The 27,900-nt window shown below is 38.5% G+C and overlaps 2 protein-coding genes across 4 annotated transcripts in view; one reads left to right on the forward strand and one right to left on the reverse strand.

Annotated features, from left to right (window-relative positions):
* Positions 1-20,632, forward strand: mat1a (methionine adenosyltransferase 1A). Its single transcript, XM_057847729.1, has 10 exons — positions 1-305; positions 3,630-3,707; positions 8,438-8,560; positions 8,654-8,766; positions 8,846-8,989; positions 12,563-12,688; positions 12,757-12,849; positions 12,914-13,096; positions 17,002-17,135; positions 17,229-20,632. The coding sequence occupies exons 1-10, from the start codon at positions 239-241 to the stop codon at positions 17,329-17,331; spliced, it is 1,164 nt and encodes a 387-aa protein (XP_057703712.1). The 5' UTR covers positions 1-238; the 3' UTR covers positions 17,332-20,632.
* Positions 18,526-27,900, reverse strand: part of zgc:154058 (Transmembrane protein 150A-like) — a 47,961-nt gene continuing 38,586 nt past the window's right edge. For all 3 annotated transcript variants that reach the window (XM_057847732.1, XM_057847731.1, XM_057847730.1), the window contains exon 8: positions 18,526-27,687. In XM_057847732.1, the coding sequence (XP_057703715.1) occupies positions 27,458-27,687 (230 nt within the window). In that variant the 3' untranslated portion in view covers positions 18,526-27,457. The remainder of the gene's footprint in view (positions 27,688-27,900) is intronic.

Consider the following 27,900-nt stretch of genomic DNA (forward strand, 5'->3'; position numbering starts at 1 on the left):
GAGCCTCCTATCTATATAAAGTAGCATGCGGGCTCGGATGTAGAGTTTAGTCGTCCACAACTTGTGTTGGCTCTCTCGCTTTCCCGCAGAAAAAAAAATAACAAGCAGCAGCAGCGGCGGGAATATAAACTTGTCAAACATCAGGACTGATCGCCCTTGGGAACGGAGGACTCACTTTCACAGAACCCCCTGACACGCACACAGCCCAAAGCTGCCCCCCGTAAGCAAAAAACGCAAAATGGGTGATCTGCCGGAGGACGGCTCATTCATGTTCACGTCGGAGTCGGTGGGAGAGGGACATCCAGGTTGGTTTTTCTTTTTAAAAGCAATGTACTCCCGAGGTAGGCATCCCATTCATAGCACATGTGTTGGGAGGAGGGGGGGTTGTGTGCAGGCGGTGGTGTTAGGTTGCATGAAAAGTGAGTAACTTAAATAAAGATGCCAAAAGAACATGTTCAAAGTTTAAATTTATGATTTGATTGTGTTTGTCGATAAAAACTCGAGAAACTTCTTTGCTCTCCAAGTGTTCATGGACTAACTGGCTGATATTTGCAGCAATAGATGTCCAATCCTTATGACTGGAAGGACTGGCTATGACAATCGCCAACCTATCGCAATCGACGGCACTAAAAAAGTCAGACAAAACCAGCAACGAAACGGTTGCATCATTACATTGAGTTCTGTGCCTCCTCCTCGGGTCAATGGGTCATAGTCCTGTCAAAGTCCACGTTGCTCCATCCATAAACAGTCACCATAGTCGGTTCAACACTCTGACGTTCTGCACAAAAATGATGGAACACGGCAGATTTAAGTTGAATTTTTGATCCATCAAATAAAAAAATGTAGGATTTGCTGAAGTAGATGTTTAAGATTGTCATTCAATTGACAGGAACATTTTTCCTTAATTATCCAGATCAACACGCTATCGACCCACTCGAATAAGCTTTCTTATAAATTCTAATAAAATGTTATTATACTGCATCTCCGGTGTATCGCATATGTAATTGATTGCACTGTACCGCTTTGGAGGCAAAGTACAACGCATAATCTTTTAACTTGATAACACACCTCGAGGTCTGCTCTTTTCTCACAGATAGGGGATGGTGGTGGTGGGCGGGAGGGTAAAAAAGATGGGTTTAATGGGACAAACAGAAAAACAAACAAACATGGAGAATAGGGATACTGAAAAATTATTAAATAGAAATTTGGCCTAGCTATGAATACCGCGACAAAATCATCATAACTTCATACAACAACTAACCAATAGGAGAGAAACGTGGGAGGGGCAAGGGGAGTGCGCACAAAAAAATGTTTTTATGTCATTCATGTAGCAAAAATCTTTTTTTCTCTTTTAATTCTCATAGATTGAAAACCATACAAGAGGTGTAAACTACGAGACGAAAAAATATTACAAATGACACAATTTCAATAAATGAGCCCTTAAAAAACAATTGAGAAGAACAAAAATAAAATACTATCCCACATCTTATAGTATAAAAAAATATACAAATGTGCTCTCTACTCTTAAGAAAATGGTTCATATTTTATCCATAGGCGGAGTTTGAGTTTTGGGGCAGGGGGGGCACAACATGTTGATGACCCCGAAACACAGTGTCAGCAATAAAATTAACATACAAGAATATTTATAGTAATAAGTTGACAATGAGCATTTTTTTGTTTCCCATCATTCTTGAGGGGAATCCTAAATCAGGCTGCTTAGGCAATACTTTTCGCCAAGATCGTCATCCATTGAATATGGTACGCCCGCCGGTGTCGTGCCAATGTAGTTACCACCGTCAAAAATTGTATCCCCTGAGCGGAGCCATATGGAGGTAGATTTGTGTCTTTATTATTCAATAAAAAAAACTTGCTTCAATCAAAATATATACCGTCAACCCCCAAAAAATTGCTTCAATTAAAAAAAAAAAAAAAGTTTGAATGTTAAAAACAAACAAAAAACTCCCCAAAAATGCATTTTCTTTGATTTTTTGTTTGTTTGTTTGTTTTTTTTGATTGAAGCAACTTTTTTGATTGAAGTATTGTTGATTTGTGTTTGGGCCACATTTGGCTAAGACATTTTTGTCTTTATTATTCAATCAAAAAATAAGTTGCTTAAAAAAACATATGTTTAAAAAGAAAAATCACTTCAATCAAAAAAAAAAAAAACATTTCATTTATAGAAAACGTTATGAAATGCGAAAAAATATTTGAGATTGAAATATTTATTATTTGAACACTTAATTTTCCATTGAATAAGTTTTCTTTGATTGAAGCAATCCTTTTTGTGTTTGGGCCACATTAAGGGTAAGACATTTGTGTCTCAATCATTCAATCCCTCAAAAAGTTATATTTATTATTTTAAATATTTTCAATCAAAGAAAAAAACCATTTGAAAAATAAAATTGCCCTCCCCTATTTTTTTCTTAATGAAAATTATATGCAAAGCAAATGACCATCTAAGGTGCTAGTCACATGATCTGTTTGAAAAATAATTTTGACCCATTATAAAAAAAATTTTTTTTGTTCATTGCATTCATTTTTGTTGCAGTTTTATTGCTTTACAATTTTTATATATATAGGAAAGTCAATTACATGCAATGACACTTTTCGGCCACCAAGGGGGGCCTGACCACCCCTTAAAATCCACTTATGATTTTATCTTTCACAACGATTTAGTTCAGGCTTTAAAAAAACAAACACACAAACAAAGACACCTCCAACCAAAATATTTATACATGCAAGTTATTTTTTGGTATGATTGTTTTAATTCAATTTGATCAATATTGGAAAATTGCTCTTAATGTCCTTTTGAAAATTAATCACTTTTCAAATTAGTTAAATGACTAGTTGGCAGTGACAACTGCTAATCATTTGAACAATACTAATTATAAGAAAAAAATATCAACTAAATTCTAAACTGTCTTGACAGTTATGTGTTCCAAATGAAGTTTCAGGATTTACAATTATAAGTTTTCGAATATTTATTCATCTTATTTGTTATTCATCCTTTTCCATGAAAACAAACAAAAACTAGGATCTTCAGAGTTACTTTTTTTCCGGTTTCTTTAACAACTAGTCTGTCTTTTTCACTCGATTATACTCATTATGTTTTTGCAATGCACCAGAAGGACCTAATCAACTGAAGTCCCAGGATGTGGCAGCCATTTTGCATTCACACACACACAAGGATTTCTTTAAACATGAATGATTCAAAACGTTATGTTAATCATTTTTGGAAAGTTGGACTTTTAACATCGGGGGAAAAAAGTATATTTCAACCCAAGACAGCATTAAAAAAAATAGCTGAACCAGAATTTTGCGTCTTTTTTGTTTGTCATTAATCAAATGTTATGAAAATAACCCGCATAAATTTAAAATGCCAAAGCTCTTTCTGATGTAACCTCTGTGTTAGATTGCTTCATCACAGCACTGAGGGGGGTGCTCACAAAGAGCGAGAGAGATGAATGGGGCACTCAGCATGCCATTGTCCAGCCATGACCGCGCGACACATTTCCTCTTTTTGAACTTCTCCAGCGGCCGTGTGCTTAAAATACGTCGACTCTTGATTGATTAGCGCTGTCCCTCTTGACACTTCCTTATCCCTTATTGATTTGTTTTCTTCCCCCCAGACAAGATCTGCGACCAGATCAGTGACGCAGTCCTGGATGCGCACCTCAAGCAAGACCCCGATGCCAAAGTGGCCTGTGGTGTGTAAACTGGAGCACTCTCAACACTGTCTGAATTCCAGCTGGAATTAAGTCACTGAATTTCTTCAGTTTGGAAAAGGCCTACTGTGCAAGAGAGTTCATTTTTCAATAACAAGCTCACATGGCGTATTTTGGGCTGACATCTAAATTCGTGAAATCCCAAATACTTAAAGTCATGTACGTAATATATATTTAGAGATTGATGTGGAATTAATACATATGTTCACATTAGGAATTGGGAACCTCTTGGTACCTCACGATACGATTTACGATACAAAGCTCACGATAACGATGATCTGACGATATGGCGATACAACGACTATCGATACATTGGTCAGGAAATCATTCTAGGATATTCTACAAGCAACTAATAAACAGAAAAACACAGTTTTCATCCTTCGACTGTGTGTTTATCACTAGTAGACGTCCAATCCGTTTAAACTGGGAGGGTGGCAGCGAATGAACATTCGTTCATTCGCTGCCATCCCTCCCACTTCAAACGAATTGAACGTCTATGGCCATCAATGGCAGCCATTGCCAGGCAATGAGGTCATTTTGGGCCATTTAAGGTCATTTACCTGTTGCTTTTCAGTTACTTCCTGTTGATTTTGGGGTATTTTATGGGTCACTTCCTGTTTATTTTGAGTTACAGAACAGGAAGTGACCTGGGAATCACTCAAATAAATAGGCAGTGACCCAGGGGCCGTGTACATGGTGATTCTCCGAGAATATGAAAAATGTCCAATTTGCATTTGCGTCTCCATTTGAACAATGTCGCGATTTCGCATGAAAACGATGTAGTATTCATGCCAGGCCCTAGGGGGCAGTGCAGATTTACTGGGCGACAGAGAATGATACACTTTGACCCCACCAAGCTCCCTCAGCCCGGAAAAAAAAAATATGCCCGCCCACTCGAAGCAATATCATTTTTCTTTTGTTCAAAAAGGCACAAAAATTGAAACGTTCAACATATTTAATTCAAAAATATTATTAAAACAGTCAATTAAAGCCGACATTCCGCCATATTTGCTGTTTTTAATGTTTAGTAACAGCGCTGTGCACGCCAAATGTGACGTGTACTAGTACTGACGTTAACGACGCGGTCTCGCGCCACAGGAGCCTTTGATATGCATGCCGAGGAAGCCCTCCTCAACCCCCCGCAATCGGATTCTTCCACTTTGGAGGCAGGATTCAGAATTTTTCGTCTTCACCTTCCGTCTTCGCCGACACCATATGCACGCGAGGCGAGTCCGCAACTCAGTCATTGAGTCTTTGTGTCGCAGAGTTGCCATGTAAACTGCCCCTCAAACTCAACAGGAAATGACCTGTAAATGACCTAAAATGAATAGCAAGTGACATGTAAATGCCCCGAAAATTGGACCGAATGACTGTGAATGCTCTGGCTTTGAATGAAAGAACGTTCCCAGTCTAAATGGATTGGGCGTCGAGCACCGGCAATGGCAGTCTTAGGGGTAGTTTACATGGCGACTCTGCGACACAAAGACGCAATGACTGAGTAGCGGACTCGCCTCGCGTGCATATGGTGTCGGCTAAGACGGTAGGCGAAGACGAAAAATTCTGAATCCTGCCTCCAAAGTGGAAGTATCCGATTGCGGGAGAATAAGGGGGCTTCCTCGGCATGCATATTAAAGGCTCCCGCGGCGCAAGACCGCGCCGTTAAAGTCAACATTTAAAATAGCAAATATGGCAGAATGTCGGCTTTAATTTACTGTTTTAATTATATTTTTCCAATTAAATATGTTGAATGTTTCAATTTTTGTGCCTTTTTGAACAAAAGAAAAATGCCATTGCTTTGGGTGGGCGGGGATATTTTTTTCCGAGCTGAGGGAGCTAGGTGGGGTCAAAGTGCACCATTCTCTGTCGCCCTGTAAATCTGCACTCCCCCCTAGGGCCTGGCATGAATACTACATCGTTTTCATGCGGAATTGCGACATCGTTCAAATGGAGACGTAAATGCAAATGCAAATTTGAAATTTTTCGTATTCTCGGAGCTTCACCATGTAAACGGCCCCTTAGAGTTAACTAAGACACTATTATGGTGGAAGATTTTGGTAGCAACTTGATGGTTCTTTTTAAAATGTTTTTTTTTTTAAACATTGACACCTTTTTAAAACGATATCTCGATTCTTGAGAGGAGCATATCGATAACCTTTTGGGATACAAAGTATCACGATATATCACTATTTCGATGTTTTGTCACACCCCTAGTTCACATACATATTCTTGAGAGTGGATCACTGTTTTCTAAGCCACATTAAAGCGAAAGACACCTAGTATAAATGACCTTCATACGAAAGACAATTGCTCAAAGTTCTATTCCTCCAATAATGAAGGAAATAATGTGTCATCACAAAAAAGTGACACTGCTCACGAGAGCAGCCATTGTGTGACGAACGCTGCATCAGTCGCGCCACATACTTACAGCACAAAAATACTGATCTAACCAAAACAGGTTTAAAAAATAGCGGAAAAATTTGACACACTTTATACAGTATTTCCTTTACGTGCTGAATTTGTCACTGTATCTTTCCTTTCTACGTCTGAGACACAAATGAATCCTGTTACTGTTACAAAGGTGGTTAGCTAATGCGGGACGAGTGGGCGGGGCAAACTAAGACTTGTACAGTGATACCTCTACATATGAAGTTAACTCGTTCCAGGACCTTGTTTGTAAATCCAAAAGGTTGTATGTCGAGCAGGATTTTTCCCAAAAGAATACATTATAATTCCATGAATTCATTCCACAGCCCAAAAACCTACACTAAATCCTTAATAAATGCTGCTGGTACCATTGCAAATAGCAATTACACAGAGCAAAACAAATAAATTGTGACTACAAATCAGAACAATAATATAATAATAGTAATAATAGTAATAATCATATCTGTAATAATGTAACGAATCAAGTTCTAAACTGGCGAATGCGTTTTGCGTGGTGTACCTGAACGTACTGCGTGTCTGACTTGATAGAGTGAGAGAGGACTTTTTACTTTCACTTTTCACATTCAGCTGCGGCGGACAGTCGGCATGTTGTGTTGCACAAGTTCTGAAATGATTAAAAACCTCATGAAGCTGGCGATTTTTTGACGATTTTACTGCAATAATAATTGTCACCTTAACTTTTTTTTTTTTTTTTTTTTTTAAACCTGTCCTGTTCAGCTTTTTGACACGGAGAATGGAAGTCTAAGTGTCATGTTTGTCCGAACAGTTTTAATGTTTCACATTGAGAGTATGACCTACTCATTCAACGTACCTTGTTTATTACGACAAAGCAGCGAACAGGAAGGGGTTATGGGGGAACAGAAGAAACACGAGAAAAGAAAGAAAAGAACCGCAAACAACAACAAGAAATACATTTAATGCCTACACTAACTATGAATATGCTAGTGCTATCATCTAGATGTATTTCCGGTTGACACCATGTGGGGGGCCTGTTGACCAGGGAAAGAAGGTGAGGGGGTGGGGGGAGTCTATAAGCTAAGTGATAGGGAGGGGTGGAGTGTACACAAATCAGCTCTGTGATCAAGAAACCAGTAATCGTGTGAATCCCTTGTGAGTGTATGCCCGTCGGCAACTGAACCTACACCGCCTCATCGCCAATCCCGGCACTGGGGCCCCCACCCGAGCGTGCCCAATCGCTTCTAGTCACGCGTGAGCCCCACCAAACACGCAACAGCCACGCAGACGAGCGGAGACGCCGCACGGGCGCCACCCCAGGGCCGCGGCTCCCACCCAGCCAGCCTGTCACCTTAACTTATAAAGACTGGCGAACGGAGGTCGGAGGAGGACCATGTTGATTTCTCTCACAAGAAAATCCACCGTGCGTCCGTCTTGCGGGAAAACAAACTTCGGGGCTGTCATAAATATTCGTATTTCGAACATGTCGTTGGATGTAGAAACAAATGAAGAGTCAAATTTTACGTCGGGCTGTCGAAAAGATGTGTGTAGAAGCGATCGTATGTCGAGGCACCACTGTATTTGATTGGCTACAATAGTACTGGAATTTAAAAATGTCTGACAACTGCTATTTCGTCTACTTTTGGGAAATATTGGCTTTTATATAAATTTTCCTCCACTGTTACACATAAGATTTTTTTTTTTTTAATCACTTGATTAAACAAGGTTCTTTCCGCTGGGATGCATATGATAAAGATGTCGTCTTTCGCTATAAACTTTTTTAAAAAATTTATTTATTTTTTTAAATTTTATTTATGGTGAGCACCTATCAGAAACTTCTTAGCGTTTGATTTATCCCAGCTATGAAGCCAACTGTTGTGATATTTTCATTGGTTGAGGTTTTCAAATAAATGCTGTTGATGATTGATTATTGTTTTTGGACTTTTAAAAGTCTGGAGATTTGTTTTAACTCAGTGAAATAATGAGTGGACCGAGTGAACTTGCTGGTTAAAAGCTAAGCAGATGTTGCCATATCGCAACAACGCAGAGGGTCGAAGTCTAACCATTTTATTTCAAACATTTCTCCAAGATGGTTGTGAAAGTGTCTTCCTATACTGTGGTTCATTGTTTATGACCCTGCTTCGTCGCTTTGTTTTTTTAAGTGATCACATCTTATGCGATTTTGCAGTATAATTGCAACAACACAAACAGCACACAAAAAAACCAAATCCGAAATCTGCATGTGGAAGGATTTTAAACTACTAAAATGAAATGGCAGTCTTTTAGTGTCTTTTTAAAATGTGATTCCGCAGAGACAGTGTGCAAGACAGGCATGGTGCTGCTCTGTGGAGAGATCACGTCTCGTGCCAACGTGGACTACCAAAAGGTGGTGAGGGACGCCATCAAACACATCGGTTATGATAACTCTGATAAAGGTGATTCTTAGTCATACGGTTATATTTTCTTGTCACATATTTTAACTTGTAAAATGGCAGATGACATCATCTGTGCCACTTTGATGTTGTAAGGTTTCGACTACAAGACATGTAACGTCCTAGTGGCGCTGGAGCAGCAGAGTCCTGACATTGCTCAAGGCGTCCACGTGGACCGCAAGGAGGAGGACATTGGAGCTGGAGACCAGGTAGGATTCCGCTCACAGCAAGCCGTGTTGGTTGAAGGCATTTTGAAGTCAAAATGACTTGTCCTGACGTGTCTTCAAGGGTCTGATGTTTGGCTACGCCACTGACGAGACCGAAGAGTGCATGCCGCTCACCATTGTTTTAGCCCACAAGCTCAACTCCAAAATGGCCGAGCTCAGACGCAGTGGCGCAATCCCCTGGCTGCGCCCCGACTCCAAAACACAGGTACTGGTTAAAAAACAGTTGTAGGATGTATTCGTGAGGGGATTTTTAAATAGTCCAAATTTGCGAATAATTGGCAGCAGTGTTGTTTTCGTCAACGATGACGATAACGAAAATATTTTGTCAACGAACACTTTTTTCATGACGATAACAAGACGATAACAAGCAACAAATGTGTTTTGGGAGACTAAAACATAACGAGACGAGTGCTAGTTTTCGTCTGACGGGAATGAGACGAAAAGTTGCAATTGTTTCTGTCACGTGTTCACAATGTGTGACATTTTATGTGTAGTTAGCCTGCATCGTAGCAGTGTCTGGTTGTGTCACTCATGTGACGTGCTGCACCCCCGTCTCTCCTCTCAAGGCTTGCACACACGGTCATATTTGTTTTCTTATCTTGTCCAGAGAGAATATGTCATGTTCCTTTAGCGTTTAAAGGTCTAAAGGTCTAAATGTAACTCAGTGTTAGCATAGCATTCACGGTCGTTTTAGCATTAGCTTAATGCTAATGGCAAGCGTCCTCTTAAACTCTTGGACAACTTTTTTTTTTTTAGTTCGTGGCGTCCAGATGGGTGTTAATTAATTGAAAATAATGTACTGTTTCCCTAGAGAATGTGTATTTTCACCAAGTTGGCGTTGTCCTTGTAGACGCTACAATATTTGCTCGTCTGTCAATTTTAATTCGAAATAGTTGGAAAGCTTTTATATATATTCTTGGAGTAAAAATGTAAAATTTTATAGACGAAAACCATTTTGATAAATGATCACTAAAACTAGACGAAATTAGCCTTGGGTTTTCGTCAACAAAAACTAGACGATGACAAACCTATTTCGTGATGACTAAAATATGACTAAAACTAATAAGTATTATTGTCCAAAAGACTAAGACTAAGAGGAAATTTAAAAGGGCTGCCAAAAACAATACTGATTGGCAGCCATGCATTGGAAGGCGTAATTATAAATAAGCACTGATATATTGCCCCCTTTATCCCAAAAAATGAATAAATACATTTACAAATCTGACAAAACGTAAAAAAAAAATTTTAAAAAAAAGTTAAATTTTGGCGGGACTGGGGCTGTGAGGAACCTTTTTTCGTGCTTTCAGCTCTGGCTGGTTAATATTTTTATTTGTTGTTGACATTGTAAGGGTAGGTTTTGAATTTCATTTATCGATTTAAGTATTCATATATTCTTATTTAATCAATTTATACTTATGTCATCTCCCATTCATAAACTCCATATACACTGTATGTTTTGGTAGCTGAAGTTCTTCAGTCTAAATGTATTACTAATATATTTAATTCTCATGTACTTGGAATATTTTAAATAATTTTGTTCATATGTGTATTTTTTTTATTTTATTTTAAATTTGAAGATGAATTTTAAATAATTTTTTTTTGACAACAATGTCATCTCCCATTCATAAACTCCATATACACTGTATGTTTTGGTAGCGAAGTTCTTCAGTCTAAATGTATTACTAATATATTTAATTCTCATGTACTTGGAATATTTTAAATAATTTTGTTCATATGTGTATTTTTTTATTTTATTTTAAATTTGAAGATGAATTTTAAATTATTTTTTTTGACAACTTCAATGGACCTGAATGAGCTTAGTACGGTGGCCCAGAATTGCAAAACACAACGGCAATCAAAAAACAAAACGGAAAATTCAAAAACACAACGGCAAATCAAAATGGGCAATCAAATGGACGATGGACTGTCTCTTCCTCAGCTGCACGATCCAGTAGCAATTCGACCCACCATGATATTTACGTCATCAGCCTTTGCGCGGTGACCCAGGAATTAAATGCCTGATTTCACACACGCCGTGTCCCCGGTAAGTCCAGGATATTATACTAGGGCACAACCCTTTAGATGTCCGTGTCATCTCCATTTCAGTCGACCTGGGAAATTGCTTTCACACATACGGGCTACTAGTTTAAATCCCGGGAATTAACCAGAGTTCAGGTATGTGTGAAAGGGGCTTAGTGACGCTACAATTGAATATTCATTCATATAAATGATTATTTTTCAATTGAATATTCATTCATATAAATGATTATTTTTATTTGGGACATACAGTACGTATGAAGTAATATTTTACGTCAATATTTTACTTCATACGTATGTGCCGAATCAAAATATTTATAGCGGCAGCTACGTTCGCGTCTTTGGTAATGCTCATTTTCAAATACCACGCAAGAAGCGGAATAACTTCCTAGTTCATCAGTACCTACCCTTAACGGTAGATTTGTCCAATCAGCGATGAGTGCACTTTTTACCTACCTTTTCCAGTTTCTTAATGTCATTTTGTTTTTTGATTTGCTGTTGTGTTTTGCACTTCAGGGACACCGAAGTTTAGTTTGTCAAAAAGATTCCGAAATACTATTTAAACAGGCATGTGCCGGTATGAGATTCTGACGGTATGATAACCTTGAGCCAAAATATCATGGTATTACGGTATATCAATTACAGCTCCAAAATGTTTTAATTTGAGATATACAGGGGTAATTAAAAAAAAAAAAAAAAAACTTCCATTGAACAGGATTTATATTTTTCAAAACATATTAGCAAATTGGTTCATAAGTATAATGTTAAGTTAAAATAATTTAAGAAAAAAAAAAACAAAGACTGAAATTTTCTATGTGAAATTAAAATAGATGCAGTCCTTTATGTGAGCCTAAACTCACAACCATAGGTCAACATTATTACCGTCAGAACAAAAAATATTTTTTCTCCATGATAAACGCACGTGTATGAATCGTATCATCTTTACATTATACACAAACTCTCTTTCTCAACACAGACAGTTGCCAAAGAGAAAAAAAAACATGTACCCCAGCTAGACACGCTACACACGATGGAGTTCTCTCATAGCTGGTAGGAAACGTTCATGACAGTGTTTACTAAGCTTTAATTTTGTATAAATGCAAAATCATATTGGAGGTATTGCCTCCTTGGCAGCCACCCTCCGCAAACATGTTTTAAATGTCAGTTGGCCCTCCTCCTCTAAGCCGCGGCCGTCTGTAACTTTTTTTGTAGCCGAAGTATTCCCAAACCAGCGATTTTGTTTTCTTCGATGGGGGGAAAAAGGTCAGGAGTTTCACCTCCTCCAGCCATTGTGTAGTACAGCTGACTCATTGACACTGAGCAACAACCGCTGGAGGAGGGTTGAGCCTTGCAGCTGCAAGCGAGGGATTTCTCCCTGCATTTTTGGGACATAAAAAATATCTAATACCTTAGGAACGGTATGATGGAAAGTTTTTGCGGTTCATACCACGGTATACCTTGAAACCGGTAATCGGCATATGTCTAATTCAAACCATAAAATCCAAAATACGACCGCAATTGTAATAAATCTTGTAGCTCAAAGGCTAATGCTTTTATTGTTTATAATTAAAAGAATCATATCTTGACATGATCCTTCACTAATCACATGCTCGTAGCAGACAACTGGCAGACATTGTTCTGCTGATAAATTCTCTCGTATAATAACAAAGTCATTAATATGTCAGTAACAAAAGATTGATTACCAAAGGTGAGCTCCCTGTTGTTGTCGTCCGTCCGGTAGGTGACAGTGCATTACGAGCAGAAAGACGGCGCCGTGATCCCCAAGAGAGTCCACACCATCGTCATTTCAGTGCAACATGACGACTACATTTCTTTGGAGGAGCAGAAGAAAGTCCTAAAGGAGAAGGTATGCATTCAGGGTCACCTTTGTAGCAAATGTTGTTGGAGAACATCATGATTTGACTTTCTTTTCAGGTCATCAAAGCAGTGGTCCCGGCCAAGTACCTGGATGACAAGACCATTTACCATCTGCAGCCCAGCGGACGCTTTGTCATCGGAGGGCCACAGGTGATGCTCTCAGATTCCACCGGGTCTGCTCGGATCCTCTGCTTACTCGTTTTCTTCTCACCAGGGAGACGCTGGTGTCACGGGGCGTAAGATCATCGTGGACACATACGGAGGCTGGGGGGCTCATGGAGGCGGCGCCTTTTCCGGCAAGGACTTCTCCAAAGTGGACCGCTCGGCCGCCTACGCCGCCCGCTGGGTGGCCAAGTCTTTGGTCAAGGCCAAGCTGTGCAGGAGGGTTCTGGTGCAGGTGGGTGGCTTTGTCACAACTTCTCACAAAGCATTACAGCACACATAAACCCTGGAAATGGCTGCTTCAAAGCAAAATGACTGACTTCCAGTGTGTTTTCAGGCATATCTTTTTGTAGATCTGCTATATCTATCATAGACATGTCTATCAAATTTCCTTTTGATGAGTGAAACTGCATGTGGAAGCTATGTTTTTAAAACAAACCCTAATAGCAGAGTTGATGTGTACTTTTGGGTATGGCTTTTGGACTTTTTGGTAGGTCCACTCATCAGACACACATCTACCAAATTTCATATTGCTACAGTGCCTTGCAAAAGTATTCGGCCCCCTTGAACCTTGCAACCTTTCGCCACATTTCAGGCTTCAAACATAAAGATATACAATTTTAATTTTTTGTCAAGAATCAACAACAAGTGGGACACAATCGTGAAGTGGAATAAAATTTATTGGATAATTTAAACTTTTTTAACAAATAAAAAACTGAAAAGTGGGGCGTGCAATATTATTCGGCCCCCTTGCATTAATACTTTGTAGCGCCACCTTTTGCTCCAGTTACAGCTGCAAGTCGCTTGGGGTATGTTTCTATCAGTTTTGCACATCGAGAGACTGACATTCTTGCCCATTCTTCCTTGCAAAACAGCTCGAGCTCAGTGAGGTTGGATGGAGAGTGTTTGTGAACAGCAGTCTTCAGCTCTTTCCACAGATTCTCGATTGGATTCAGGTCTGGACTTTGACTTGGCCATTCTAACACCTGGATACGTTTATTTTTGAACCATTCCATTGTAGATTTGGCTTTATGTTTTGGATCATTGTCCTGTTGGAAGATAAATCTCCGTCCCAGTCTCAGGTCTTGTGCAGATACCAACAGGTTTTCTTCCAGAATGTTCCTGTATTTGGCTGGATCCATCTTCCCGTCAATTTTAACCATCTTCGCTGTCCCTGCTGAAGAAAAGCAGGCCCAAACCACGATGCTGCCACCACCATGTTTGACAGTGGGGATGGTGTGTTCAGGGTGATGAGCTGTGTTGCTTTTACGCCAAACATATCGTTTTGCATTGTGGCCAAAAAGTTCAATTTTGGTTTCATCTGACCAGAGCACCTTCTTCCACATGTTTGGTGTGTCTCCCAGGTGGCTTGTGGCAAACTTTAAACGAGACTTTTTATGGATATCTTTGAGAAATGGCTTTCTTCTTGCCACTCTTCCATAAAGGCCAGATTTGTGCAGCGTACGACTGATTGTTGTCCTATGGACAGACTCTCCAACCTCAGCTGTAGATCTCTGCAGTTCATCCAGAGTGATCACGGGCCTCTTGGCTGCATCTCTGATCAGTTTTCTCCTTGTATGAGAAGAAAGTTTGGAAGGACGGCCGGGTCTTGGTAGATTTGCAGTGGTCTGATGCTCCTTCCATTTCAATATGATGGCTTGCACAGTGCTCCTTGAGATGTTTAAAGCTTGGGAAATCTTTTTGTATCCAAATCCGGCTTTAAACTTCTCCACAACAGTATCTCGGACCTGCCTGGTGTGTTCCTTGGTTTTCATAATGCTCTCTGCACTTTAAACAGAACCCTGAGACTATCACAGAGCAGGTGCATTTATACGGAGACTTGATGACACACAGGTGGATTCTATTTATCATCATCGGTCATTTAGGACAACATTGGATCATTCAGAGATCCTCACTGAACTTCTGGAGTGAGTTTGCTGCACTGAAAGTAAAGGGGCCGAATAATATTGCACGCCCCACTTTTCAGTTTTTTATTTGTTAAAAAAGTTTAAATTATCCAATAAATGTTGTTCCACTTCACGATTGTGTCCCACTTGCTGTTGATTCTTGACAAAAAAACTAAATTTCATATCTTTATGTTTGAAGCCTAAATTGTGGCGAAAGGTTGCAAGATTCAAGGGGGCCGAATACTTTTGCAAGGCACTGTAAGTGAAATAGCGTCCAGAGCTACATGGTCAACTTCAGCACCTCAAACCAAAGAGGTGGAAGTCCTGTGTGTTTTTAGCCAAGGTTTCTTGAGACTTTTTTTGTAGATCTATTTATCATAGACATGTCTATCAGTTTTCATATTCCTAAGTGAAGCAGCCTTTGGGGGCTGAATTTTATAAACATGTTTAGAGGAAGTGAGGGGACCATAAGTGGGGACTTAGAATTAAAGTGGCACACGTCCAGTGTATTTAAAGGCTTGCTGTCTTGACTTTTCTGTAGGTCAACTTATCATAGACATAGACATTTCATATTGCGACATGAAACAGCCTTTGGATTTTTTCAAAACAATTCTAGCAGGCATAACTGTCAAAATAGGCAATTCAAACCAAATTGGCCAACTTCTTATGTGTTAGCAGACATGGTTTCTTGATATAGTTTTGTTGGTCTACTTATTATAGACATTAGGGTTGTTTTGATCATGTTTTTTTGCTCCCGATCCGATCGTTTTAGTTTGAGTATCTGCCGATCCCGATATTTCCTGAGCCGATTGCTTTTTTTTTGCTCCCGATTCAATTCCAATTATTCCCGACAATTTTTCCCGATCATATACATTTTGGCAGTGCATTAAGAAAAAAATGAATGTATATATTCGTCCGAGTTTTATTCAACATACAGTACATAAGTACTGTATTTGTTTATTATGACAATAAATCCTCAAGATGGCAGTTACATTATTACCATTCTTTCTGTGAGAGGGATCCACGGATAGAAAGACTTGTGACTTTGTATATTGTGACTAAATATTGCCATCTAGTGTATTTGTTGAGCTTTCAGTAAATGATACTGTAGCCATGCCCAAATGCATGATGGGAAGTGGAACCATGACTGTGCATAGTGCTACCAATTGATGCATAGTGCTACCAATTGATATATCTTCTCTGCGTTGGGAAATAACATAAGGTTTTAAGAAAAAGATCAATTGATACCTTGCTTCTCCACATTGCTTCCCGTGATATTTCTAATTGTAGGGAGAGGGATTGTAAGGCTTTAGCCAATTAAAAAAAGGCTCCAAAGGCTGCCAAAATTCACTCTACTCATTTTACGCTGCCTTAAATCTCTCTATATAGGTGAAACGGCGCCATTACAGATTGAGCGCGACAATGCGTGAGTGGGTCGTGCAGTGCATGCATTAATTGCGTTAAATATTTTAACGTGATACTTTTTTTTTTAAATTAATTACTGCCGTTATTGGGATAAATTTGATAACCCTACCTTAAGCCTAAACTAAAGACTCTGGATGAGTGTAACATATTATGTCTGTAATGTTAAATTAGAAAACGATTTAATTAAAAAATATATAAATATTAAAAAAAGGCACGGCCGATATTTTTTTGCCGATTCCGATACTTTGAAAATGACGTGATCGGGACATCTCTAATAGACATGACTACCAAATCTCATGTTGCTAAGTACAATTGCAATTAGAGGACATGACCTGGCTAAAATGGCAAGTTCAAACCATAATGGCAGACTTCCTGCGTGTTTTCAAGTGTATCTTCATAAGACTGTATGTTTTGCGTATTGCTTTACACATCAAACATATGGAAAGACTAGGCAGAGTAAAAAAAAAAAAAAAAAGCGTGGGGAGTCGTGGGGGGGGAGGTTGCAGTATTTGATCGAAGTTGGGACTTCAAACTAAAATTCCTGTGAGTTTTTTTGGCATGGCTTCTTCAGACCTTTGTTTTTGTAGTTTTTTATCATACCAAGATTAAATTTGGCAGACTTGTCCAAGTGAAACAGCTTTTTGGGCATTCTAGAGGCAACTACTGGATGAAAATGGCCACTTCAAACCAAACTGCAGACTTCTTGTGTGTTTTAAAACATGGCTATCAGACTCTTTTTGTGAGGCTTCTTATAGTCAACATTTCAAGTCTGCATGTGTATTTTTGACATTTTTGGCATGTCCTCAAGGTATCCTATGCCATTGGTGTGGCGCACCCTCTGTCCATCTCATTGTTCACATACGGCTCATCTAGCAAATCTGAGTCGGAGCTGCTGCACATCGTCAACAAGAACTTTGACCTGAGGCCAGGAGTCATTGTCAGGTAAGGAAACACCATTAAAGGACGAGTTTCTAAGACCAGTGCTGCCACTACAGAGCGCAAAAACAATGTTTCGACTCCTGTTTGTGCGCACAGGGAACTTCAACTGAAACGACCGATCTACCAGCAGACCGCCACCTACGGCCACTTTGGGCGGCCCGAGTTCAGCTGGGAGGTTCCCAAAAAGTTGCTCCTCTAAGGCCTCCATGTCCTCACGTCAAATACAACAAGAGGACATGGACCAAAGCAAAACCAATCAAACCAAAGATCTATAAGAGGGGCCGTGGGAGGATGTGAGAAGGCACAATGTGAAGGACATCTGATGGGAACAAAGACATACATCCTAGTAAATTTTTGCTCGGTGCTTCCTTTTTTTTTTTTTTTTTTTCCCAAAAGTCGAATCACAAACACCTCAATGCTGTGAACGTACACCGCCCCCATGTGGGAGATGCTTTTAGAACCACTTTTTGTGTAATTACTGGTTGAACCAAAGCTTTAGCTCTCAATTTCATTTTTTTCCCTTTTTTTTTTTAAAGTCATGTCTGCTGCTCGACAGATGGTCACAATCTGCCAAACAGGTCATTAAAACCTCTTTAGCTCATCATAACCATGTTACAACCAAGCACATTTTAACAGCCATCCATACGTAGTGTTCATACGTATGTATACACTTATGAACATCAAGATGCTCACGTGATTCTGAAAGCAAACCTAACAAGCCCTCAAAATGCCATGGAAGCTCTTACTAAATATTGCCAACCCCTAAAAGACTTGTGATGCACATATCTTTTTAGCATTCAATTTCAAAATCTGATTTTCAAATTGTCACATTAAAGCTTCTTATTTAATAACACACCCCAAAAATCCTATGTGACTGTTTTTGCACAGCTATTAGAAAAAAAAAAAGTCTCCAGATGCCATTTGTTTTAGTATGCCAACCTAAAATCAAATGTAAAATAAAAAGCCCTAAAATAGTGCCGTTTAAAGTCATGATTTTTCTTTCAATCACGCCATTGTTAAAACAAATGAAAAACAATCTCTCAAATGGCAATCAACTCATCACATTTATGAATTTCAGGTAGTTGCCAAGTGCCTTTGTTATAAGTTTTAAAAGTAAAAGGAATTAAAAAAGCCTCAAAAAGGTTTAAAATCTCATTAAATGTGATAAAAGGATATTATTTCTACTATGCAATTCTAAAAACATTACTCAAAAATGTCCAAAAAAAGTTGCTTTTGTGCAGTTCTTAGTTGTTCCGTTTTTGTCTTTTTCATTTAACAGTCTTAATGTGTGCTTTAAAGGGCATTATTAGTATTTTTCTTTTTTTCATCATGTCTTAATGCTTGACGAAAACCGAACTATTCTTTGATGAAGTGATCAGTGTCCTCTCTGCTGTCATCTTTTTGTTGGCAAAATATATCTAGACAATGTAAATAATTAAACAACAAAGAACATGAAATATGTTGTCTGTCTTTGTGCGCAAAAGGAAAAAAAAAAAAAAAAAAAGACTATTTAAAACTGTTTATTTGTTGAACATTAAGGCATACACGCACACGGTATACAATCATCAAAATAGAATTTACAACCTCTTTGGTTCGCATTATCAAAGTCATAATAAGGCACATAGGCAGCAGAATTGGCTACTGAATATATACATATATTTCATATCAATGTGAGGTTTACAGGTTAATTATTGCATGAACTAATGATTGCATGATTGCTTTTGCTAATGTTTAAACAAGATGTGACTGAGTGGCGCAACGAGCTAACGATACAAACAAAAATAATCACAATAAGTCGTCAACAACAGAAGTCGACAGAACAGATGCAAGCGGATTGTGTCCCATTTCAACATATTCCTATGTAGAAAGATGAGTCGGTAAACGAGAACTAAGAATTGAGGCAGTTTGAGGAAAATCGCTAAATCCGCTGAAACAAAGCAATAACAGACATTGCTGCTGCATGCTTTGAATGTTGAAAATTAGCACTATTTGATGGACGAATGAGAAAATGAAGACAATTCTTAAATTGACCTAAGGGGTTTTGTACTGGTATAGACAGTAGAGATGAGCGATATTTTCACAATTGTATGATTTTAGTGGGATAAGTGATGCCATCTAATGGACGAGTTTAAAAATGAATTAAAACAAGCCCCAGGGCATTTTTTTAATCACTAGGACTTGGGGGGCTTAATTATTTTTTTATTCATATAAATAGAACACAAAACTATGATATCAAACACTCTTTGCAAAAAAAAAAAATTCCAGGAACCCCCCGCCGCCCCCAAAAAATAAGTTGTGTAAACATTTAAAGGATTAAAAAAAAAAGTAAATATACGTATCTAATACTTGATATGTGTATATATATCAGGTTTGTTCAAATGGAAAAGATGAATATTTCAAATCTGACAGCAGTTTTGTTTCTTGGTTAAAGGCATATTACATTTTTAAGGATTTCTTTAAGGCAGGGGTGTCAAAGATGAAGCCTGCGGTTTTTCCCGCAGTTTTTCTCGCGTACAGCAAATTATTAAAATTTCATTGAATTTCACTGAGGAAGCGCGAGACCAGCCTACATTGTTACACTTGTGAGCTTCCACACTAGATGGCGCTAGTAACTTAAACAGTACCTCTCAATTAGCTCAGGGTCAAAACTTTACACGTTAAAATCAAGGTAAAATTTCAGTTAATGAATTGGACCAGTAATTGCCAATTAGTCTTCAAGAGTCTAATTTCCATGTGATATATATATTATGAAGGTTATTATCGTAAATTAAATAAAAATGCACCAATTTCTGCTTACAATTTTAATACAAAACAATATGGCTTGATCATAGACTTCATAATATATAACCTGACCCTGCATTATGAAGTCTATGGCTTGATATTTCAGGTGAGCTATCCATTTTTAATCTTTACTCAATTTTCTAAAAGCTGCTATCACTGTTAAGATTTACAAAATGTGTTGTTAAATTTGGCAATCAAAAATGCAAAGAAAAAAAGTGTGTTTAAAATATACACACAGGATGGAACAAATGAAGAACAATTAAGAGGCATTTTTAGTTAGACAAAACGAAAATTTGCCTTGGTGAATGCGAAGTAACGAAAAATACACACATAATATTATTGCTGTACGATATGACGATATAGAGTGAGGCGCAGAAGTAGTTGCACCCCTTCTGATTTTGCAAGTTCACCCACTTATAAAATAGGCAGAGGTCTGAAATTTCAATCATAGATGCATTCAGACATAATTTTAAAAAATAAAATCCAGAAAATTACATTGTAATTGAATGGGGTTTATAAGTATTTTTACCCCCGAGAATTAGCCATAATTATGACACTCAAAGAGTTGTCAGTATACCTTAAAAAAAATGTTCACCTTTACCCCATGAGTAACCACTCAACCACCAACCGTTTGAGCTCAATGTTGTCACCTGTGCACCCCACAGTCAGTCATAATCCAACTGCTACCATGGGCAAGACCAGAGAGCTTTCAAAATACACCAGAAAAAAAAAAAATTGTTGAGCTCCACAAAGCTGGAAAAAGGCTATGGGACAATTGGAAAGCAGTTTGGTGAGAATAAATCAACAATTGCACCAATTGTTAGAAAATGTGAAAGGCTAAACATGACTGATAATCTACCTCGGACTGGAACTCCATGTAAAATCTCTCCTCGTGGGGCATCACTCATGATGAGAAAAGTCAGGGCTCAGCCTAGAATAACACGGCAGGAGCTGGTCAATGACCTGAAAAGAGCTGGATGTATAGTTTCAAAGGCAGTAGAACACTACAGTGCAGTGCTTTAAAATCATGCATTGCTCAGATAGTTCCAGTACATGTGAAGGCCTGTCTGAAGTTTACCAGGGACCATCTGAATGATGGACAGGGGTCATGGGAAAAAGTCTTGTGGTCAGATGAGACCAAAGTAGAACTTTTTGGGGCAAACTTAACTCGTCGTAGGTTGAAGAAAAAGAAGAATGAGTACGATCCAAGAACACCATCCCCACTGTGAAGTACAGGGGTGGAAACCTCATAGTTTGGGGCTGGTTTTTCAGCAAAAGGCACAGGACGACTGTACTGTATAAAGCAGAGGATGAATGGTGAAACGTATCGTCAGATTTTGAGTTAGAAGCTCCTTCCCACGGTCACAGACTTGAAGATGAGTCGTGGCTGGATCTTCCAATATGACAATGATCCGAAGCACACAGCCAAGATGACCAAGGAGTGGCTACGTAAAAAGCATATTAAGGTTCTGGAGTGGCCAGACCTCAATCCAAAAGAAAATCTTTGGATGGAGCTGAAACTTCATGTTTCTCCACGACAGCCCCGAAACCTGACAGATCTAGAGAAGATCCGTGTGAAGGAATGGGCCAAAATTGCTGTTTCCATATGTGAAAACATGGTGAAAAACTACAGAAAGCGTCTGACCTCTGCTTCTGCTCTAAATGTTAGCACTGATTTTCTCAGTGGTAGAAATAATTATGAACCCCAGTAAATTACAAATAAATTATTGAAAAATCATACAATGTGAGTTCTGGATTTTTTGTTTAGATTATGTCTCTATGTGAAAATGCATCTACGATTGAAATTTCAGACCTCTACCTATATTCTAAGTAGGTGAACTTGCAAAATCACAAGGGATGCAAATAATTCTGCTCCTCAGTGTATAGACTGTATATCGTCATGTTTAAGAAAGTGAAAAGATTTCAAGTTGGCCTTGGAATCCTTCGATTTTTCTGAAAGTGGAGAAAAACAAAGTTTGGACACCCCTGCTTTAAGAGATCGAAGTGCAATATAAATTTCCAATGAGAGGTTTCACCAGTAGAGGGAGCCGGTGACAAATTTTGGGTTACACATTCAGTGTACATATTGATAAAAAAAAAAAAGGCATTTGAAGCAAATGTGACGAATATAAACACTACACATTTGAAAAGATAACAGCAGCTGCATGGTTTGATTTAGCATGGCACACATTTGGCAGTTAATCGTGATCATGTTTCAGATGCATGGTTTGATTTTGCTTGGCACACATTTGGCAGTTAATCGTGATCATGTTTCAGAGCCACTGACAACAATAGACGTCCAATCCAATTAAACTGGGGGGCTAGCAGCCATAATTCGATTGCTGCCACCTCCCCACGTTAAATTGGATGTGATGCCTATCGTCGTCACTGGCATCCAATGATTTAATCGACTGCTCTCGAAACACGAAAGTTGATGTCGAACTGTCCTCATCTTTGTACGTGACTTGTGGTGTACCCAAAATACTGATGACAATGTTGAATATTGCTTATCGTGTATGAGACGTTACAATCAGAGATATAGGGAGCAGCTTGTTATTAGCACCGGGGCCACAGACTCGCTATTTGGCACACATTTAACAGTAACATTGCCCCTAGAGTCATACTGTATATACTAGACTTTGAATAAGGTAAAAAGCTTACAGTCCTCAGATGGAATGACTCTACAGGGTTGGGAGTCTGTGTAGTGTCTATGAGTCTTTGGTGGAGAATGGCACACTGATGGAGGTTCTGTTGGCAGTTTTTGGACAATCAAGCGTACTTTAACACGTTGGACAAGCAAAGAGTAACATGACATTTGAGTGAAATAAGGGGACCTGTTATGCAAAAAAAAACGCAATTGCACTCCATTTCTCATGCCAATTTTGAAACAATTTCCAATGTTAACGGTCAGGTTTTTTTTCTTTTTTTAACTTAGTGTAACAACTTATTTGTATATAACATACTGTATATGGCGGAAAACACAGACAAGACTGAAAAAGCAATTTCTGCTCTTGCACTCCTCTTTCGAAGAAACTGCTGTATTTTAAGACAAAACAAATGTTGTGTTTGATAGAACAATATGTCTATATGCTGCCATTGCAGATTCATGGCGCATTAAACCCCCGAACTATTGTTAATTTGTCCGTTTTACCCTGAAAACCCCCGTTTACAGACGTCGCGCAACCGCTTTTGTTTCAACCCAGCCATAAAACGAAGGTAATTATATTTATTATTCAAAATGTCTGTCGTTTTTAGCTTAAATCATTAACTGATGTCTCATATTTCATTAAAAAAAAAAAAAAAAAATTTAAAAAGAGACTTTAAAAAAATACTCGTATATTTTACACTTTTAAACAAATTACATCACAATGAAAAAATTGGCGTCTGTAAAAAAAGTCACAGATATCTACCTCATAACTATCACTTACCGTAATTTTCGGACTATAAGCCGCTACTTTTTTCATTCATTTTAAATCCTGCGGCTTATTTGTTGATTTATTTGGGTTAATAGTTAACACTTTTTTTGACAGCTGCGTCATAAGACCGTCATAATTATAACATGACACTATAATGGCCATTACTGAATGCTTATGACAGATGTCATTAAGTGTCATCTGGCAAATTATGTCACTAACTCCATTTGTGTCCATCTTGGATGTCTTACATCCATTCAAAATGTGAGAATTTGCCAGATAACACTAAAAGACATCTGCTATAAACATTCATTAATGCTCATGACAGTCTCATGTCATAATTATGATTGTCTAATGACAGTCTTATGGCGCCACTGTCAAATAACGTGTAACTAGCAATTAATGAAACAACTGGAAAAGTAACTGAAGAAATAATTAGAACAGTACATGAATTTTGACTTATTTATATCTGTAGCGCTGCAATGCATGCCAAGAGGCATGTTGGACGACAACAGTGTTGACAGCAGGTGGTAGCAGAAGTTGACTGTCTCCTCCAAGGGAACAGTGATGGCCAAATGAAGCTTCTTTTATTAATTAGTTACGCTTTGCAACCAATTGGTTCACAGCTTTATGGTAGTACATTTGGTCTTAGACAGCCTTATGATGCCGCTGTCAAATAAAGTGTTACCGGTTAATATCTTTTGTAAATATCCCATAATACAGTGAGGAAGGCTGCGGCTTATAGTACAGTGCGGCTTATCTATGAACAAATGTCGTTTTCGTGTCAAATTTGGTGTGCGGCGGCTAATAGTCAGGTGCGCCTTATAGTGCGAAAATTACAGTAATTGTATTTTTTCGTTACTGTCGCATTTCCCCCAATATTTTAGATGATAAATAATCGATTCAGACAAAGAAAAATTGAAAAAATAAAATAAACATTTAAAAGGGTAAATATATGTAAATGAAAATTTGATTAGTCCCTGATGTCTGCAAATTCTGCATCGCAACCCTTGTTACATAACCATGTTTCACCCATTAAATCCCCAAAAAATCCAGCTGTGACCATTCACATCTGTGTCTTGACACTCGATGATACATGCTACATGTAGTTTTTGGTCCGAAACGAGGTAAGTACGCGATAATATCCCGTTAAAATCACGGCGTTTTTAATTCTGCTCTTGCGTGCTCTCACCTTCAGTTAGCATTTTGCTGTTTAATTTATTAGTTTTTTTAAATGCCCTCCTGTTCAAAATTTTCCTTCCCCCAGAAAATTGACATTTTAAGCTTTCCAATGATGTATCACATGTACATATCGGACAATTTTTAAATTTGGACAAATTGGGGGTCTGAGAGCGGAACTTCAAGTCACCTAAGTGTTTTCCGCCATATATATATATTTTTTACATTTTGGATGTGTGGTTATATATTGATAGTGTGTTTTATGGTTTTCATGACTCAAATGTTTTTGAACTGAAACGTTTCAGCAACAAAATTTATCAAAATTGATTTGTAATTTTTTTGTTCATAATATTGTATTAAATCGATCGAAGGCCCTTGATTCGAAACGGAACCATGCAAGACTTTGGTATATCTGCAAATCTGTTGTTAACAAAGGAATCTAATCAGCATTAAATTGGTAATTTACACCAATGATCCCAAACACCGGGCTGGGGACCGGTACCGGTCCGTGGCGCATTTGCTCCCGGGCGGCAGCGAAATAAGTAATTTGATAATGACCGCAATCTGGCCTGTGCCTCTTGACACATCAATATGCCTGTCTTCTCTATTGTCTAATCAGAGTAGAGATTTGTGTACGTTGCGCTGTCGTGGCTGGCCGCCATTACTGAGGTGTTTGCACACCTATGGCAGCCCAGCATCAGTTAATGTAAACAGTAACGTTAGCTGCTGTTGGATGTGTGCTGCGGACGGCGATGTCTTTGGACAGTTTTTTACGGGGAAAAGCATAATACTGTATGTGGCTAAAAGCTAGCAAATGAGGACACAAAAGCGAATGCACTGACAGCATCATAACTTGTGGCGAATCGTATTGCTAAAGCTAAGAAACATTTCACGTTTGGAGAAGAACTCATTATGCCTGCGATCGAGTATATTCACCGCCAAGTTTTAGGAGAGGCCGCTGTTAAAAAAGGTTTATTTAGGTTTATTCGCTGCACTTAATGTTCGTTTTTAGCCCAGTTGTGTTATTTTATGTTTTACTTGAATTTTCTGCCACACAAAGCCGGTCTGTGAAAAAAAGGCCCTCATCAGACCAGTCCTTGGTGCAAAAAGGTTGGGGACCACTGATTTACACCAATCATAATACTGCCCATAATTTGCCCAGTCAAAAATACATTGCATATCTGTTCATTCATTCGTTCGTTTTCCATTTCACTTATCCTCACAAGTGTCAAGGGGGAACCTATCACAGCTAACTACGGACAGTCGGCAGTGCAAACCCTGAATTAGTTAAGTATGCATTTCGTGATGTCAAAGTTAAGAAAAGCTTTAAGATTGAACTTAAACACTTTAATTTTTAAAGGTGGCTGTCGATTATCTTCATCCATTATTTTTTATAAACTTGGTCATTGGTTCCCAAGACAATTTGCATAAAAATGTTCATTCATTTTCATTTTTCAAACTATTTCAGTTGGTCCTTTTCCCTTTCTGCAAACAGTCGAATATTCATTTGAATGGGGCTGATTGGTTGCAATTTGAATATTTAAAGTTTACAATTAAACTCTTTGCTGATTAGCTGGTAGCATGCTAATGTGGGAAGCACAAAGTGGTAAAGTATTTACATAGTAAGGCACTGTACACAACTTCAACGAGGTGATCTGTATCTTTTCCAGTATCAAATGCACGAAATTTAAGTTTGGAATACGATACAAAGATTCGGAAGCAAAACAATGTCAATCTGCACTGACATCAAACTGAAAGAAAAATAATTGCGATTCAGCTGCTGCTGTAATTAAATTATTATCTATTGAGGAGTTATGAATAGAACATTGATGCCATTTTAGTAATATTTGTTGCAGATAAACGTCAAGAGAAACAAAACCCTATTTCTTCTGCTTTACTGCCTTGCCAGCCAGATTACATTTTTAATATCTGACACAGGCAACTGAAAATTTTAGTTTGGATACCCTTACAGAATTTTTATTTTTACATTGTTCAAACTAGAGCTGCCACAATGAATCGACTCATCGACAACTAATCAATTATCAAATCAATCGAACACATTTTTGATAGTTGATGAATCACTTAAGAGATTGTCGACCTTAAAAATGTCAGAATCTTCCTTTTTTGAGCCTCTTGATTGTATATATTTTCGAATTCATTATTATTTTTTTTATTAAAAGAAAAAATATATTTATCAAAAATATATATTGTAAATAAAGGAAACAAAAAAACTTAATATTTTCTATTTAATTTTCTAATTAAATTTTTAATTAAAAAAAAAAAATCAAATTAAATGTTTAAGTCCAAAAAGGATTTAAATTAAAAAAAATGTACGTTACAGTTATGTAATATGCACGGTCCAAATTTTCTCAGTGCTGTTTTTGGTTCCAATGCGCACTTCCAGATAAAATGTAAACCCCAGAGTAATATAGCAGTAAATAATGTGGTATATAGTGTTTTTGAGTCTTAGTTGATTAATCATAAAAATGATCAGTTTATGGCAGCCTTAGTTTGAACTAAAAAAAAAAAAAAAAAAAAAGTACACAACAGGTCCCCTTTTTTGAATGTAACAGTGTTTTCGTAACTGTTCCGATGTACTCGTGAAAGCAAGTTTATTGCTCGCGTCCTGACCTTCCTCCTCGGCGGCGACTATGTTGTGTACTTTCTGCCGCCCAGCGGCCTCTTGTTTAGCAAGGGCGCACTCACCAAATGAAATGAAAAGGCCTCGCTGCAATCACCTGAAGAGGAAATCATCCAAGGTCACTTGTTGAGACAGACGGGGGCAAACAGAGTGCAGCAGATTTTCTTAATCTGATGAATCTTTAGCTCTCACTGTCCGGATGAAACATTTGGTTTAACGCGTGTGCAAAATGCAGACAGGCAAAAGGAAGGGAAAGCTCTCCGTTGCGGTTTTGCTTGAGTTGAAATTAAAGAATAATCCTGCACCAGGTGCTACATGATGGACATGTTTTCAGGTTGGTGAGGCGGCGGGTGCGGCCCCAGCGTGTCGGCCTTGCGCGGAGAGCCCCCTCTGGCCAGCACGGCCATGGTGTCTCCTGATACACCGGCGAACTCAAAGGCGAACGTCCCATAGAAGAGCATGATGATGACACAGAAGACCCACTCGAAGATAGCCGAGGCGTGTTGCAGGGTGAAGCTCTCCTGGCAGAAAAACACACCGCCTGGTAATGCTGTTAAGGGGCTGGATGTTGGAACGCCGGACCCAAGCAAAACTGACGACGATAGACGTCCGGTCAGAGCCATTTGAACTGGAATGGATTGGCCGCATAAGTGGAGTTTAAGGTGGGGTGGGTGGCCTAAAAGTGTCATTGCATGTAATTGACTTTCCTATATACCGTATCGGCCCGAGTATAAGACGGCCCTGATTATAAGAC

The sequence above is a fragment of the Corythoichthys intestinalis genome, chromosome 10 (genome assembly GCF_030265065.1).
Source record: "Corythoichthys intestinalis isolate RoL2023-P3 chromosome 10, ASM3026506v1, whole genome shotgun sequence".
NCBI lineage: Eukaryota > Metazoa > Chordata > Actinopteri > Syngnathiformes > Syngnathidae > Corythoichthys > Corythoichthys intestinalis.